General features: G+C 38.7%; 1 protein-coding gene and 1 long non-coding RNA gene across 3 annotated transcripts in view; both read right to left on the bottom strand.

The window, feature by feature from the left end:
* Positions 1-15,595, bottom strand: part of SDHAF3 (succinate dehydrogenase complex assembly factor 3) — a 28,799-nt gene extending 13,204 nt beyond the window's left edge. Inside the window, exon 1 of the mRNA XM_054273799.1 lies at positions 15,434-15,595. Coding sequence (XP_054129774.1) covers positions 15,434-15,595 — 162 coding nt within the window. The remainder of the gene's footprint in view (positions 1-15,433) is intronic.
* On the bottom strand, positions 13,037-13,734 carry LOC128935435 (uncharacterized). Of its 2 annotated transcripts, none has more exons than XR_008482947.1 (3): positions 13,612-13,734; positions 13,306-13,385; positions 13,037-13,140 (listed from the first exon to the last, which is right to left on the bottom strand). It is a non-coding gene; the product is annotated as an uncharacterized LOC128935435 (long non-coding RNA). The 2 variants fall into 2 exon arrangements; XR_008482948.1 differs by having other exon boundaries at positions 13,037-13,137.
* Positions 15,596-16,066: the final 471 nt, after the last annotated feature.

Here is a 16,066-nt window from a genome sequence, read left to right as displayed (position 1 = left end):
TAAAAAAAATACTCATGCACTTCATTTATTCTTATACTTGCTACTGTGCATTAAAAGTGTGTATTTGTGCAAATAAGTACACAAAAAATCCATAAAAAATAATACAATAAAAATTAATAATGATGTAGGTAGCAGTCACAGGTTTCCAGGCTCTTGCTAATTACCATGAAAGTTGTTCCATCCAGTTACATTCCACACTGTATAGCACATTAATCCTCATTTCAATGACATATACAATTTATATGGCTGACTTGTGTCTCTGTATAAAAACAGATAAACTAAACTAAAGCATACTAAACATACTGTGGAAGCATAAACACACCTCTAACTATATCACATCTATGCAGTTACATTTCTATATAAACTTAACTAATTATTAGGCAAAACCCAATATAGTATGATTAAAAATTTTTCAGGTTTTCAATCCATACTACTCTTGGATTGAAACCAAGCAATTCAAAGTGCCACAAAGGATACCAACGTGTGTCGGTGACCATGTACCTTCAGAGTGCTGAGTCAGCACTTGTACTTCAGCACCATTCACCTGTGAATACATCTTAGGTTACAACTGACTTTTAGAATTGTAGTTACTCTTGCTTCAACATAAGAAATTTTGGGAACCTTCTCAGCTAACATTTGAAAATTATACTTTAAGTCAAATCTTTTCTGCACATCCTCTACCAGCAAAATCCAAAAGGGTTTGTGTAAAGGACTGGATGAGGTCACAACCAACCTGATCTAAAATGGCCCTTCCAGTAAAGATCTTCCAGGCTACCTGTGCTTTATTACTCCATTCATTAAAAACCCAAGATTAGTTCAAGTTGTATTTTAATGACTACTCCCAAGATAAAAATATTGAAATTACAAATTTAAATTCTCAGGTTATTGCTAAGATCTGACATTATGTTTTGAGGACTATCAGATTTCAGATTTTTTTCAAATGTTTCAGTACTGAAGATATCATACTATATCAAACAGTTCTCTTCTTCCCCCAAGGCAATTGTTTCAAAATAATTGAATCAACTACATAGTTCACTAAGACAGACAAGTTCACACACCTAAAAGATCAGTAATATAATACTGACATTATTCAATAATCAGCTGATTCATTCAAACTCTTTTTGTATACAAGCTATTACTAGCACACACAAGCTAGTTTCCATCCTACTCTTTCATAATCAACACAAAACTTTATTAACAGCTATTTTTCAGGTAGAAACAGATTGTATTTATAATTTTCCTCTCTATACCAAAGTCACTGAAGCTTTACTTGTACAATATGCAAGTGAAAAAACTAACAAAACCTCATTTGTACTGGGAACAACACACACTATGCAACAGCACTCAAAAAAAAAATCTAAACAAAATTTACAAGCAGTACATCTTAACAGTTCACCAAATGAGGCTCAGTGACAACACAACATAATTAGAAATGCTCTGATAGACAAATTGGCATTACTCAAAGGTTTCTTTTCTGCCTGCTTGCCCTTGAGGTATTGTTTAAGATGATAGTAGCTCTAGTTTTTTGAGGGAACTCAGGAGCTCCTCTATACCCACCATCACCCAAACAAGTTAACAGCTTGTTAACTTGCTCATGCAGCTTGTTCTTCATGCAGCTTTTCCTTCACCCATACTCACAATACCCTCTCAAAGTCACCGCACCAAACAATCTTCCCAAACTCAGCCTCATCTATGGCCCATGAGAGTGTAAATCTGGCCCATGACATTTCAGAAGCAGGTCAGTAAAAGGGAATGATGAAAAGGTGTGTGCTTACTTGTCTTATCAACACAAAGCATAAACATGGACAGCAGATAGACTATGTTCTCCAGAGGCCTCTGAAATAGCAGTGAATGCTGTCTTTGAATTGCATCACAAATGAAATTTTCTTAATATGCTAGTTTTTCAAATAATATTTGAATGGTACTGAATATTACAGATCTAGAATGCAGAATAATGAGACATGTCTGGCAATCCCTGCTGGTTAGAAAGACAGCAAAGGTCGGTTTTTTCATTTTCTTTTCCTTCCAGGAATGTACTTTCCACCAGAGCTGAACATTCACAAATGCTACTGTGCAGACACAGTGCCCAGCTCTGACATGCAATTTCATTATGGCCCAGAGAGTCTCCTCTTGTTTCACCAGACCACAGCAGAACAGCACCAGAGAGCTCAGAGCTTGTTTCTTAGACAGCTCAACCTCCACATGGATTTCAGATACCACACTCTTGATCTGGAGAAAGGCAGATAAATCCAAGAGCTGTTAAGAATCTGCTAATGTGTGACGGAGAGAATTCAGAACAAAAGCAGCACTTGCACTTGACAGCAGAGGAGTCAGCACTCTGAGTGCAGTTACAGCTCATAGCAGTGCCAGGGAAAGCTTTAAGAAGGTACCTTTCTCAAGCATCCACTCTGGGAGCTTGGTGCCACAGTCCCTGGCACAGGTTTTGATCAAGGATAACCATCTTTATGTGAAACAACTCCCAAGTTCAGTGAGCTGGCACAGATCAGGAACAGCTCCCAGCAGGCAGTTTGGATATGGCCACCTTGGCTTTGGAGCACAGGAGTTCAACAGCATGGAAATGGGCTGTTCCACTGTCAGCCCAAGCACATCAGCTCAGCAGTACAGACCCACCTTTAGCTCAACAATGCTGTGGCCAAACAGGCCTCAGAAAACTCTGCAAGAGGAGTTATCTCTATTCCCAAACCAAAAGCTCATTTCATATACTGCTTGCTTTTGTCTTGTCCTCTGTGCTGTGTAGTTTTTGAATTGGCATAACTTCTTCAAAACCCCATCACTGGGAAGCCTCCAAAGGCTCTGAATGGCAGAGTACAACATTTGGAATGCTGTCAAGCAGAATTAATACAAAGGTTTGCTTGCATGCAAACAAGAAATGTTTCAGTTATCTAACTGCAAAATTCCAACTATTTTCTCTCAACCAAACACTGTGATACATGAATGGCTTTCAGTAAAAGAGCTGAAAGGAACTTCAAATTCACTCACAGCTACTGTCCACTGAGGAGACTGTTCTTCTGCCATTTCAGAAGAACCCACTGGAATCACCCTGTGATTTCAATATTCTTTGCTTCAAATTAAAGTCATTAAACTCTCAATGACGTAGATGGTGCCAAACCCCTGAAATGCACCATGCATGTATACTGCACAGCTGTAGGTATATGAATACAGAAAAAAAAATTCCAAAAAGTTGGAAATAGTTAACATCTAGAACATTAAGTCTGTGAAACACTTAAGTCTATTAACACTGGATAACTGACACTAATCAATGCTCCAGAAAACATCCTTAGGAGAAGCAGGTTTGTTGTAACAACAAATGAAGTCAGAAACACTTTTTCCTGAAAGTGATGGGAACAAAACAAAATGCAGAATATAGAATTTCCAAGGAAGAGCTGATGAAACCCAAACTACAGAACACAAACTAGAAGGTAAAGGAGAACTTTCCCAGGAAACATGTGGGAATGCAATAAAACTGGCACTGATGGCTTTTTTCACAGTTTTTTTCTCCAGGGCTCAAATGGCATCCCCAGATCTTCACAGGTTTCCCACCAGCCACAAGAAAGTAGTCTGCACTATTTTTGAAGTCGAGGAGGCGTAAGATGTGTGTATATATATATAAAACTTATCTTCTCTCACCAGGATATAAATCAAAACCCTTTAGAATGAAACAACACACACAGGTGGTTCTGTGTGAAAAGTCAAAAACTTGACAGCTATATCAGGAGTATTTCCATTACTGCCAGATAGATGGAAGGGGTCAAGGCTGGAAAGGTGACTCCCATCATCTCAATCCAGGGTCTGGTGGTCCAACCATTTTTGACAATTATCAAAATAGTCTTCTACTGCAGATGTCTACAGAGACCAAGACAGGTTTTGCCCATATCCAAAACACCAGATGCTAAAAACACTGGCTGTTGAAGTTTAGATAGCAGTATGTCATTATTCATGTCCCAGGACACATAATCATAATGTCTTTTCAAAATTTAGAAATTACAAACAGAATACTCTTACCAGGATTTCCTTGTCTATTTTCATTCCTTAGTTCCTTCTTACACTTAAAACTGGGCCATCTGTTTTTCCATATGCTTAAAGGTTTTACAAGGACTTGGCCTATTGGAAGCCATTGAGACTCCAGCTTCCAAGGCTTTCTCATTACATCTTTTCAGCAATTCCAACACAGACACCTTTACACCTTCTGTAATGAAGCTCCCTGAGCCCCAAAGGATTTCTGGGTCATCCTCTGTTTAACTAAAATACTTTGAAGAACAAAGGCAGCTTACCTCACACCCTACCATTTTTGCAGCCTTGGGGTTTAATGCATCAGCAGGAAACAAACCTTTAAAAACAGCTCCATTGTAAAATATAAATATTTAATTGTTTATAGCATATTTATAGCAATATAAATATTTAATTGGTTCATATCTAAAAACAAGGGTCTACCACAATTATTTTCCTCTACTTGGTGAGGTGTGGGAAACACTCTGCTGCTGAGGAGTAGCATCTGCTGGCAGACAAAGACTCCATAAAAATCAGATTCCCCAGTAAAACAAATATTTTTTTTTAAAAAGACAAATCAGAGTTTACATTATTCACAAAGCAACTCTCACTTCCTTCTTGATAGGATGATGATGTTTTTCTCAACAGTCTAAATCCTTTCAGTTACACTGATGGTACTGAACTGTCCATGAACCAGAATAACATTACTAGTGCTACCAATGAAATTTCTTGCCATTCCTCAATCAGCAGCTGAACTGAAGAACAAAAGACACGTTTGCTACTTAATTAAAACCCTTCCCATCATGGATCTCTTAAATAAATTCTTAAAATGACTCACTGTAATAATGATGTTAAATAGCTCACCAGGGTACTAACCTGTGAACAATAAACTGAATTTAAAAGGCCCAGAAAACAACAGAATATCCTGATTTCCTGAACACCTTAAAAATAATTCTAAGCATAAAATCAAGTTTAAACTATTGCAAATAAAGTACACAGACAGAACAAGCAACTGAACATGAACCAAAATATCCTTCATTTTAGAGCAGCCTACTTGTACCACTGCCAAAAGCTGACCTACACCTTCCACAAGGTTTTATTATTGGAACTGTGACAACCTGCAACTTTTTGGCTTAAAATATCATGGAGGATGACTGACATATGCCATATTCATTTTGAAAGGGGCAGAAAAAAGAGAAAGAGATGCAGCTTAAATGTTTCACTGGCATCCAGGAATAACAGCAGGAATAAAAAATATTTTATACTATATTTTCATTTTTAAAGAAAACTTCCTACTCTAAACAGTACTATGCAATACCAACACACTTTGTAACAGCATCTAAAATGTGACATTACTAACAATAAAACTTTTTATTTGGTGGAAAAAACATTTGCACTTGAGCTATTACAGTACACTTCCAAAAATAATTGCTTTAAAACTCAATAGATCCACTATGAAAAAAAATAAAATTAATTTCAAAAGAGTTTTGTATCTACATACTGAGGCTCCATCTGCTCTGGGCTTACTCTCCTGGGGACTCCCACAGCTGATCTCAATTTTATAATCAAAGAATATGCCAAGTTGGAAGGGACCCACAAGGACCAGTCCAACCCCTGGCCCTGCCCAGCACCATCCACAAGAGCCACACCCTGTGCCCAAGAGTGTTGTTTACCAATGCAAATCCAAACCAGAAAATACATTATGACTAAACCAGGTGGAAAGCCCAGTAAAGTTTTCTAATTGAAAAGCCTTCTCAAAATTTGTAGCAGTAAGTTAACAATTCTCAATATGTATTACAATAAATTATTTAACAATAATTGAATCTGTAAGAATTCTAGTTTGTATTAGAAAATTCAGCAGCCTCTTTTTTCTAGCATAGGAACAAGGCTTGTCTAGCTAAGTATTTGCTGCCATCATGTGTACACTTGAAAAACTGCAAACTTGTGAACAACATTTTTCCTTCATCAGGTCAAAAATCAGCCATGAGATTACACATAAGGGCATTAGAGACTCCAGTCAAAAGGTGATGAAGTCTCGAGGATTGCTAATGTAATATGAAACCTTACCTCAATACAGACTGCCTATTAGAATTCAAATTCTACAACAAAGTCCACATGCTTTCACTATGCAATCATAAGAAGCAAAAAACTGGTTATAAATAAATAGTATTTAATGGCCCCTAAAAAAAATAGTTTCTCTGGCTTATTCCATGCAAATATCAATACTTTCAACACCACCCAACACCTTCAGCCACGACATCTCCAAAGCAGCAATGGTGATGGTGACATAAACCCTTCCACCACACTTCTTCCAGTTCAGGAAGAAAAAAAAAAAAAGAAAAGAAAATAATTGTTTCAGTGACCTAATGTTCATTTCCTCTAAATTACTGGATAGAATAGTTCAGCAAGAAAAGAAAAATACCATTAAGTTGCATAAAACTAGTTTATCAAGTTTACACCATTCAGTAATTCCCACAGAGAAAGTGAAGATGCATCTACATTGTGTCTCTTGTTAGCTAGTTTTGAAATATGGGTGCAAGATCAATTTAGAAGGTATTTTACAAATTTACCTAGTTACTGCAGCGAGGAAAAAAGCGTGTCATGTGCTCTTTCATCTTAGACTGCTCCTCTCACTAATATCCCTGAAACAATAAAAAATAGGACATTGACAGGACTCAACTCCCCACATTTCAATAAGCCTAAAATCCAACACTCAGTAACTGTGCTTCTAGTAGGATTTCTAACTTGTTCATTAGAAATACCTCATTACTATACATTACTTCTGGAAACGACCTTTAAAAGATAGAAGTACAAACATTTTATCATACGCTATGATTAAATTTATTTTTTAAATTATATCCTTCAAAAATACAGTTTGAAATTAGCAGCTTTGAGACACAGAAACAAAATATATTTCAGCAGACATTTTCTGCTCGATGAATTCCCAGAAGTGAGCTGCACAAAAAGCAGGATATCACCAAGATGATGCATGGCTGTAAGTACAGTCAGCTTCAGCCTCAAAACAGCCAAAGCTCTCAGCATTACAAAAGACAGCTAAAGCAACATGAATGGTGAAAGATGCCACTAAATTCAAGATTATGAGGTCAAAATCTGAGGTTCACCTTCTTGCAAAAAACAATATTCAATTAAATTACTTGAATATTAGTGAACTGTGTAAAAAACCTCGTTCATTCTTCAAGGGGTACACATCAGTATGTCTTAAGTATAGCTCTCTATATAAAAAATCTGGGGCTTTAAAATCCTCCAATATGCATAACTCTATTTGTGCAACCTCACATTACACTGAAAGAAGAAGAAAAAAAAAAAAAACAGCTTCTAAACAATAATTCTGATGTGCTCCAGATGCAATTTTAACTTGCAGAAAATATCAATTTTCTGTCTACACAGGATGGAAAGGCACATCTATACAGTATATGCAATTACAGCACTCATAATATTATTGCAGTAATTACAAAATATGGTACTTGACAGCACTTGTAGAAAGTTGGCAGTGTTTACAGTGTTGATAGTGGAAATGCACTGACAAGGCGGTAAAAAAACCTACCATGCTTACAAAACACTACATGCTGACAATATTCACACAAGTGCCAAACAAATGCTAGAAGGAAGGTGTCAATAAAATACAAACAAGCAGAAATCCTCATAGCTTTGCAACTGCAATTTATACTCAGTTTGTTTGTTTGACCCATGTAATGTTTCAGATACTACCCTGTCTTAAAATGCAACAAAGTTCAGAATTCAATACCTTGTGTTGCAGAGCAGAATGAATTAAAGGACACGAACAATACTCTTGAGTTGCTGAAGATTGTACAGCAAGAGCTGTGAGAAAAAGCTGTGAGAAAGAACTGCAGAAACTGAGAAGGATACATAAAGGACCTGCAGAAACTGTGTCCCCTCCCAAAGAACAGAACAGCCTGCGGTGATAAGTAATTGTGCAAAAGAAAATATACACAGTATGGCCTGCTATGTAATAAATCACACGTAGACTGAACGACTGGAAATTTTTCTGCAGAAGTAAAAAACAATTTAAATATCTGTGCCTTTTGTCAATGAACATCCTTGCAGCATCACACTGCTTGGTCTTTCTTTCAATCACTGTTAACCCTCACCTCAAAACATAATCTGGTAGGTTTTCTAAATTCTACCGCAAAATACTTTAAATACTAAAAATAGGGCTAAGATACTGGAGCAAAAGAATCAGAATACTCATCTGTTCCTGTTTCCTTTTCTTTCTCTTTTGTTTACATATAAGAGAAAGGAAGAAATTGAACAAAACTCATACTTGCACAGATACAACTTGCAGAAAACCTTTTAAGAAACCCGTTTGCTTTCAATAACCTGTGTCAAGTTAAACTTTTTTAAATGGCTGTCATGGAATAATGAAAAAGAGAAATCAGCCTAATTCACAGCAAATAAGATAAACGTACATTCAAAGAGTATTTGGATATCTGAATGCACAAAATAACAGAATGCTGGTCATTGCAGCTCTAACTTTAAAAAATCTGGAGGTCCTGAGAATGACATGCTATTACATATATAATTTATACATAATAAAGGCCTTTGAGTCCCTAAGTTTCACACAAATACACAAGTACAATGATATGTTAGGAACATGGCTATGCAGATGCTGTCTCATCTGGCTTGGACAGGATTTTATACCACCACTAGATGGAAACCTGAATTACCTTTTAAACTGACAATTCTGTAAATGCTCATTACTGGTGCTGCTTCTACTGTGTCTGGCTCTTTTCTTATTTAGAGACCTATTCTCACACTGCCTGTCACTAACCTGGACTCATTAGGAAGGTGCAGGTCTCTGCTCATGGAGCAGACATTCATAAAAGTTCTACAGCATCTTCAACCCTTGAGAAATGTGGCTTCTCAGTGCTATTCAATGTAAGGAGTAAACTGTTAACACTCATTAGAGATGCATCCCACTTCTACAGCAATTTAAACTTCTCAAGCTAAGTTGTAACTAATAAAATTGCTATATTCTGCCAGAAATTTCAGGTCAGGGATTCAATTCATGCCACATTTTAAATATCCAAGGCATGCTATGAAACTATCTGAAATTTATAAACCTATTTGCACATCATGCATTTATACTTGCATTGTACCTGAGGTGACTGGCACAAGCAAATGACTGACACTACTGCTGGGTGTCACTCCTATGACTTGGATATGATTTCCTGCTGTGTCAAAACAGTTATAAATAAAAACTTCAACTAGCAGATAAGCAGTTATCAAAAGAGCCATCTGACTAGCTACCTGCAACCATAGATATGATAGCATACTGATAATTGGCAGAGTAACATGACAGAAGCATTGAGAATGCTGATGCTACAATTTATAAAATTTTGAACTTAGAAAATACAGTAAAGGTCTAAAACCAGCACGTACACAGGGGGGGGAAATAAACAAAACAACCAACCCAGCAAGAAATCCGTGGTCTCAGCAGCAGCCAGGTGAACCTGAAGGACAAGGATGCTGCTTTCCAGGTGAGAAGCAACAAATGCCCCTTCCTGCAATGGGTGTGCATCATGCACAAGGCAGTGGGTATCCACCAGGCTACCCCAAGTGTCAGCACTTCTGAAAGCTCCCAGACTCCCTGGATTCTCTACAGAAGAGAAGCAGACACCAGCTCCTGCTTCTTAACCCAAAACTGAAAGAGCACTGAAAGGATGGAAGAGATGGCATAATATGCAAGAGCTTCATTTGTATGAAACTTCACAACAGGGATTCACAACAAACGTCAACCTTTGCAATTGCACATAAATATAAATTCAGGACACTCACCAAATCATGGGTGCACTCAGGCAAAATTTCATCAGAGGTAGGCTTCAAATCCTACAACCAAGCAGGCCACCAGGAACGCCAGGTCAGAGCAGCAGCCTGATTTCCTGCAGCCATTCATGCCCTAATCCCAAATGCTCTTCAGTTTATCAGACACAACTCCCTGGCTCTCAGAAAAGTGCAAAATTCCTTCCTACCTTTTGAGAAATATAAAAGAATATACAGGAAATTGACTCCAATTTAGTTCTTACAGATTAATAACTAGTGAGCACCCTAAGTGGGGGATAAAAACACAGGACTCAGTAGGAATTTACTCTTAGTAAGATTTTCATCCGGATAGCCATAAAAATCACTAAAAGCAAATTCTGATGTATCCAGTAATGTTAAAATGAAATACTACTCTAAAATCCTGTTTCACAACTTTAATAAAAGTAATAAAATGGCAAAAAACCTAAAGACATATTTTACTTCCAAAAAAACTGTATTTCTTTGTCAGGCAAAGAAAACATTTCTTATATAATGTATTCCACTGAAACTGAGAGCAGAATTCAGAATGCCAGCAGCTGGTTTATACTCATACTACCTACATTATTTGCTGAAAGACAGCACAAAGGGCAACCCACACATCCCATTCCCATTTCAGTCTGACTCCAGTACTGGCCACAATTTCCTCTTCCACCCTCTTTGACTATTTGCTCTTCAAATTCTCCATTCAACATTTCAACATATTTTTGAGTGCTAGTAGGTTAAAAATAAATCAAGAAGGGGAGGGAAGATTATACTTGCCCAGAAAATTAAGAAGCAAAAAGTTCTGTAAGTGTATCTGCTCATGAGCAGAAAAAGACATATCAGAACAACTTCATTCTCTGAGATATGACAGCATCCCACAATGATCCCAGCAAAGTAAATACTGCAAGTGACGCAGGCAACTGAAAATAAATTTGATGAATGACAATTATTTGTATTGCATCAAATGCACTGATTCAAAAATTCAGTCATTCCTGAGAGGCTATGTGACAGTTCATTTGAAAGCTTGGAAAAAGATTTTCAGGGTCAAGAGTGGCCAAAGAATTTCAAAGGCAATTTATTCAATCTATTAAATTGAGAAAATGTTGTGTAATTCTGCCGAATGATTCTGCTTGTCTCAGAGACAGTCCAGACCCTCTCATCTACAGGGTTAGGCTTTTTAAAAAAGCCAAGTACAAAATGGTCATTTTCAAAATTAATGCTTAAATGTGAAACAAATTGTTACTTAAATTATTTAGCTGAATATTGAACCCATTGCAATCTGAAATGAAGTAATCAATACTACCTTAATATTGCTTATCTTATGTAAGCATTCTCATCAGCTACCATGATTTAGAAGACTGCTGAACTAATTGACTTATGATACCTGTCAACATTAATTCAATACCATTCCAAGATAATAATCAGTATCAATCTAATTATATCAGCAGTCTCCTGTAAATGAGTACCAATTATTTTAATTAAAATATTAAATATTTAGAAAATAGATAGGAACATATATTAATAATTTATATGCTTAATTTGAATCTACCTGAAGAAGCATAATTCCTGAACAACAAAGCTTACTTTCTTTGTATCATCCCTCTTTAATATTTTCCAGCAGGTTTCCAGACACAAACTAGGAATCCAATACCAATGATAGGAAAACCACAATATTTATATTCTTCTACTTTGACATGAGCACATATGGACTTGCAGTCCACCATTGGTGGTACTCACTTAAAAACTCTTCCAAGAATATTCAATGGATAGTTTCCCTATTTTATAAGTGCAAATAGGTCAGCTTAGGTTTCCTACAAAACTTCAGTAGCCATCTACATGGTTGGCTCTAACATTAAATCCCTCAATTCCTGTGCATTCTAAACAAGATGAGGTCCCTTCTCATCTCCTTTACAGGGAAACAACACAAACCACTCACATCCTACAATAATATAATCTCAGAGCTTTTTACTTCTTGTTTCTCCTCCTTTTATTTTTAAAGCTGATCTTAAAAATCTCCCTATAGGTTTTCCACTGTGTTTCATAAGAAATAAAGGAAATTTATTCCATTTGTGAGACACAATCACAGAATCATTCAGACTGCAAAAGACCACTAAGGTCATGGAGTCCAACCTTGCATCAAGCACAACATGTCAACTAAACCATGGCACTAAGTGCCACATCCAGTCATCTCCTGAACACTTCCAGGGACAGTGACTCCACCCCTCCCTGGGCAGTCTGTTCTTAACAACCATTTTTGCTAAGAAATCCCTTCTGATGTCCAACCCGAACCTCCCCGTGGCAGAACCTGAGGCTGGGACAGCAACCACGGCCTGGGACAAGAGGCTGACTCCCACGTGGCCACAAACTCGAATTAATATGCCCAGCTCCCTTGAATCAACATAATTTAAATAGCAAGGGGGGCAGGGGCATTATGTGAGGCAACCACAATGTGATTGAAATGCCAGGCCTGTTTTCTAAATGTTCAGCTAATTTGAATCAAATTGGAGGACAAAAAAGCACACCACAGGCTATGAAATAGTATATTCAGAAGGTCTGACTACCCAAAGAGAGCCTGAAGAGATTTAGCAATAGTCAAGGAGTTTCATGTTCAAATATGACATCCTTGGAAATTTTCATTCAAAAAGCATTTCAGATGACTTATTAAGATTACACTTCATATTGAAATCCTCATTCAAAGTCAAGAAACATCACTGCAATCATCATATCCATAATCTTTACCCTCTGATAAATATACATCAAGATATATTACTTTAACATAAAATTAAGAATACTAATTTTCTGTAACATGAGACATCATACCACCCTGTACCAGATGCCCTGCCCTGCATTCAACAGAAGGCATGAGGAAAGAACATTTCCAGATGGAAGCTGAATATTGACAACACCAAAGTGCATACAGCAAGGTATATGCTTAGCCTAATGAACAAGCAAATTGGGAAGAAAAAAGTTGGAAGTGCAACATGCCACAATACTGTTATCAGAGCTGTAAGCATTTTTTCCAAAAAAAAAAAAAGAAATTTAACAGGCAATTTAAACAACCAGTTTGTATTAATGTTGCAGTGATTTGTTTAGGTGGATTTGTTTGGTTTGATTCTTTTTTGTTTCATTTAATAAAATTAGAGGCAAGAAGTACAGTTATGGTACAAGCTACATGAACAGCAGCATTATCTCAGCTTCCCTCGTGGCTAACTGGGTGACTCTTAGGCAAGAACCCAGCACTCCACAGCTATGCTGGTCTGTCCTGCAAGACCTGTCCTGGAGCTTCCAGCCTATTTTCAGAGTGTCCTGCTGCCCAGGAAGGGTGCAAAGAATGAAATACAAGAGAAACAAGAGGTGCACAGTACAACTGCTCACCACCTGCTGACTGATGGCCTGCCCACGCCGGAGCAGTGATCAACCCTCATGGCCAACTTCCCCAGTTTATATATTGAACACACTACAGGCTGTATGGACCTGGCCACTTTGGGTCAGCTGTCCTGGCCATCCTCCCTCCCAGCTTCTTGTGCATCTCCTTACTGGCAGAGCATGGGCATCTGAAAAATACTTGATCTAGAGTAAGCACGCTTCAGAATAGCTACAACAGTGCATTACCAACATTATTCTCACACTAAATCCAAAATACAGTATTCTCACACTAAATCCAAAATACAGCACTGAACAAGCTACGACAAAGAAAATTAACTCTGTCTTAGCCAAAACCAGGTCAAAGGACTGATTCCAACATGAATTAATTAGCATGTAATTAGAGCCCAGAGTTACCTAATCCCAGTTTGTCCACAGTCCACTTTCCTCAATCACCTCATTCAAGTCTTCATGGGGCTGGGAACCACAGCATAACATAAGATGCAAAGCAAGTCTCACAGGCCAAAAATGTGAAAGTCTGACTTAAATTTCACACTCAAAATAAATTATTATTTGGGTGAGAAAAAGACCTCAGAACAAAACAAAAATTAAAGATGAGAAGAGACATGTTAACTACATGCTAATATCTCCCAGCATCTTGTTAGAAGACAGACATATTTGCAAAGTTCTTTATATTCACACACTCAAAACAGTTATTAAATTAGTTTCCTTTCCTTGAACATATCATAGCTAATAGCACTAAATGTCAGGTTTCAAAATTCAACTCATTACTCGTAGTCTAATTTTTGTCACCATTTTCGCTATAATCTACCTTTAAAACATTTCAGAACTGAGAAACATTTTCACTATTTGTACACTTCACTTTAAAAATGGCTAAAGATACTTCAATGTAAACATTTCCTTCCTTTTCTAAAACTACTTTAAGGAAGATTTTAGCACTGGAAATAGTAACCTGTAACTTGTCTCTTTAGCTCATGTTAAAACTGAAAGCAGTGATGCGGAAACATTTCAGCAGTATTAAGTAAACGGCAATTGAAAATCACAATAGCATCAGGCATTTGAGAAGTTGATACAAATTCTCTGATTTGAGGATCTATCAGTTGGCAAGAGGCAATTAAAATACATTTATTCCTTTCCTTTGTACATGAGGCAGTCTTCTTCCTGCTTCTTCCTGATGCCCCAGTTACTTCAAGCCCTAAGATTTCAGCTACTGCAGGTAGAAGGGATGGGGCAGTTCTCCCCACTACTCTTCTTCTGTAAACTGGGAGGCAATGGATGCTACCTTTGCTAACCACCTTCCACTGCAAAGCAGAACAGAGTTTCCTTCCACAGAAAGGAAAACAGTTTTGAGATTCAAAAGTACTACCAAGCCAGTAATTCAAGGCGCATGAAAATTAATGTGAAGCTTGTCAATACATCTGTCTCTTGCAGCTGTGTTCATGCTTTAACTGAAGCTTCTCCTCTGTGAAGTGCCTATACATTTGCCATATGGACTCCTGGTGACCTGTTAATATGCTGATACCTACTGGGGTCCAGGCATGTGGGGAAAGCACCTTACAGGTCTCCTTCCTCTGCTGCTTGTGAAACTTGTTACAACCTCGTCACTTGGGAGTGATCTGCTTTTCTCTCCTTGGAGAAACCAGGCAGGAAGTTCAGGGGAAGGGGTGTTAAGCAGAGAAGCAATGTTCACATAAGACTTAGTTCCTTAAGAAACAATGAAAAAATGTTACTCCAAAATCAAATGCAAGTTCACAGGGAAGCTATTTACACCCATACTTAGCTAATTATAACTGTACAATTAGTTATGTATGTCGTTATAAATATTTATATATGCTTATACAATGTATTATTATAGATCATACAGATAATTGTGCATATACTTTTATTTATATATTTATACATAGCTAACTATATAACTGAGGCCACTCTGTTACATATACCTGTGTGTGCTCACACACATTCGAGGCAAAGCACTGAGAACCATAAAAGATAACCTGCCTAGAGACATGGAGCCACAAGGCATTCTGCAGCTCTGCAAGGAGCTCGCCCCTCCTCTGCCCGAGCAGAGAGAATCAGCTGGGCTGGAAAAGACCTCTGAGATCCCCGAGCCCGACACCTGAGCAGCTGCGACCGCCCGGCGCCCCTGACCTTGCCGGGGCCTGCCTGCGCCCCGCCGGGCCCCGCCGCGTCCCTGCCCCGCGGGGCGGCGGCCACTTGCCTCCCATTCCCGCAGGAAGCGCTGGGCCTCGGCGGGCCCAGCCGCCCTGTGCCTCCGGAACTCCTCCTTCACGTAGCGGTCGCCCAGGTCGCGCAGGGCGGGCGGCAGAGCGCGGTGCAGCTGCAGGATGCGGCGGTACAGGCGCCGCGCTCCGCCCGCCATGGCGGCCCTGGGGCGGCCCGAGGGGCCGGGCCCGGCCGGGCCGCGCCTCCCCCGCCGCGGCCGGAGCGGCGCCCAGCGCCCCGTGTGGGGCGGCGCTGCCCCCGAACGGGAGCCTGCCTCTCGCCGGGGGCGTTTAGAGTGATCCCCAGCAATGGGATTGCAAATAGTGCTTGTAAGAATGCATGGAGGATGTTGTTTCACAAAGACGGGTGCGGGTGGCAGAGATCTCGATATATAGATAGATAAAGAAATCAGTTCATTTTTCGCTCCAGGTTCACCACCAGAAGAATGAAATGTATACTTTATACCAGATTAGAATGTGGCACAAATTAATTAGGCCGCTAAGCCCCAAGCTTCATACGCTTAAATTTGATTTACTTGCATTTTCACCATAAGACGAGAGGAGTCATAGCAAGAAGCCTTACTGCCCCTGTTGGACTTTGTGCCACCACATTGTCACTACCGAGAGCA

The sequence above is a fragment of the Melozone crissalis genome, unplaced genomic scaffold, assembly GCF_028551555.1.
Source record: "Melozone crissalis strain CALT ecotype California unplaced genomic scaffold, PUWL_Pcris_2 ptg000016l_1, whole genome shotgun sequence".
Classification (NCBI taxonomy): Eukaryota; Metazoa; Chordata; class Aves; order Passeriformes; family Passerellidae; genus Melozone; species Melozone crissalis.
This window is presented reverse-complemented; position numbering and strand designations above follow the sequence as displayed.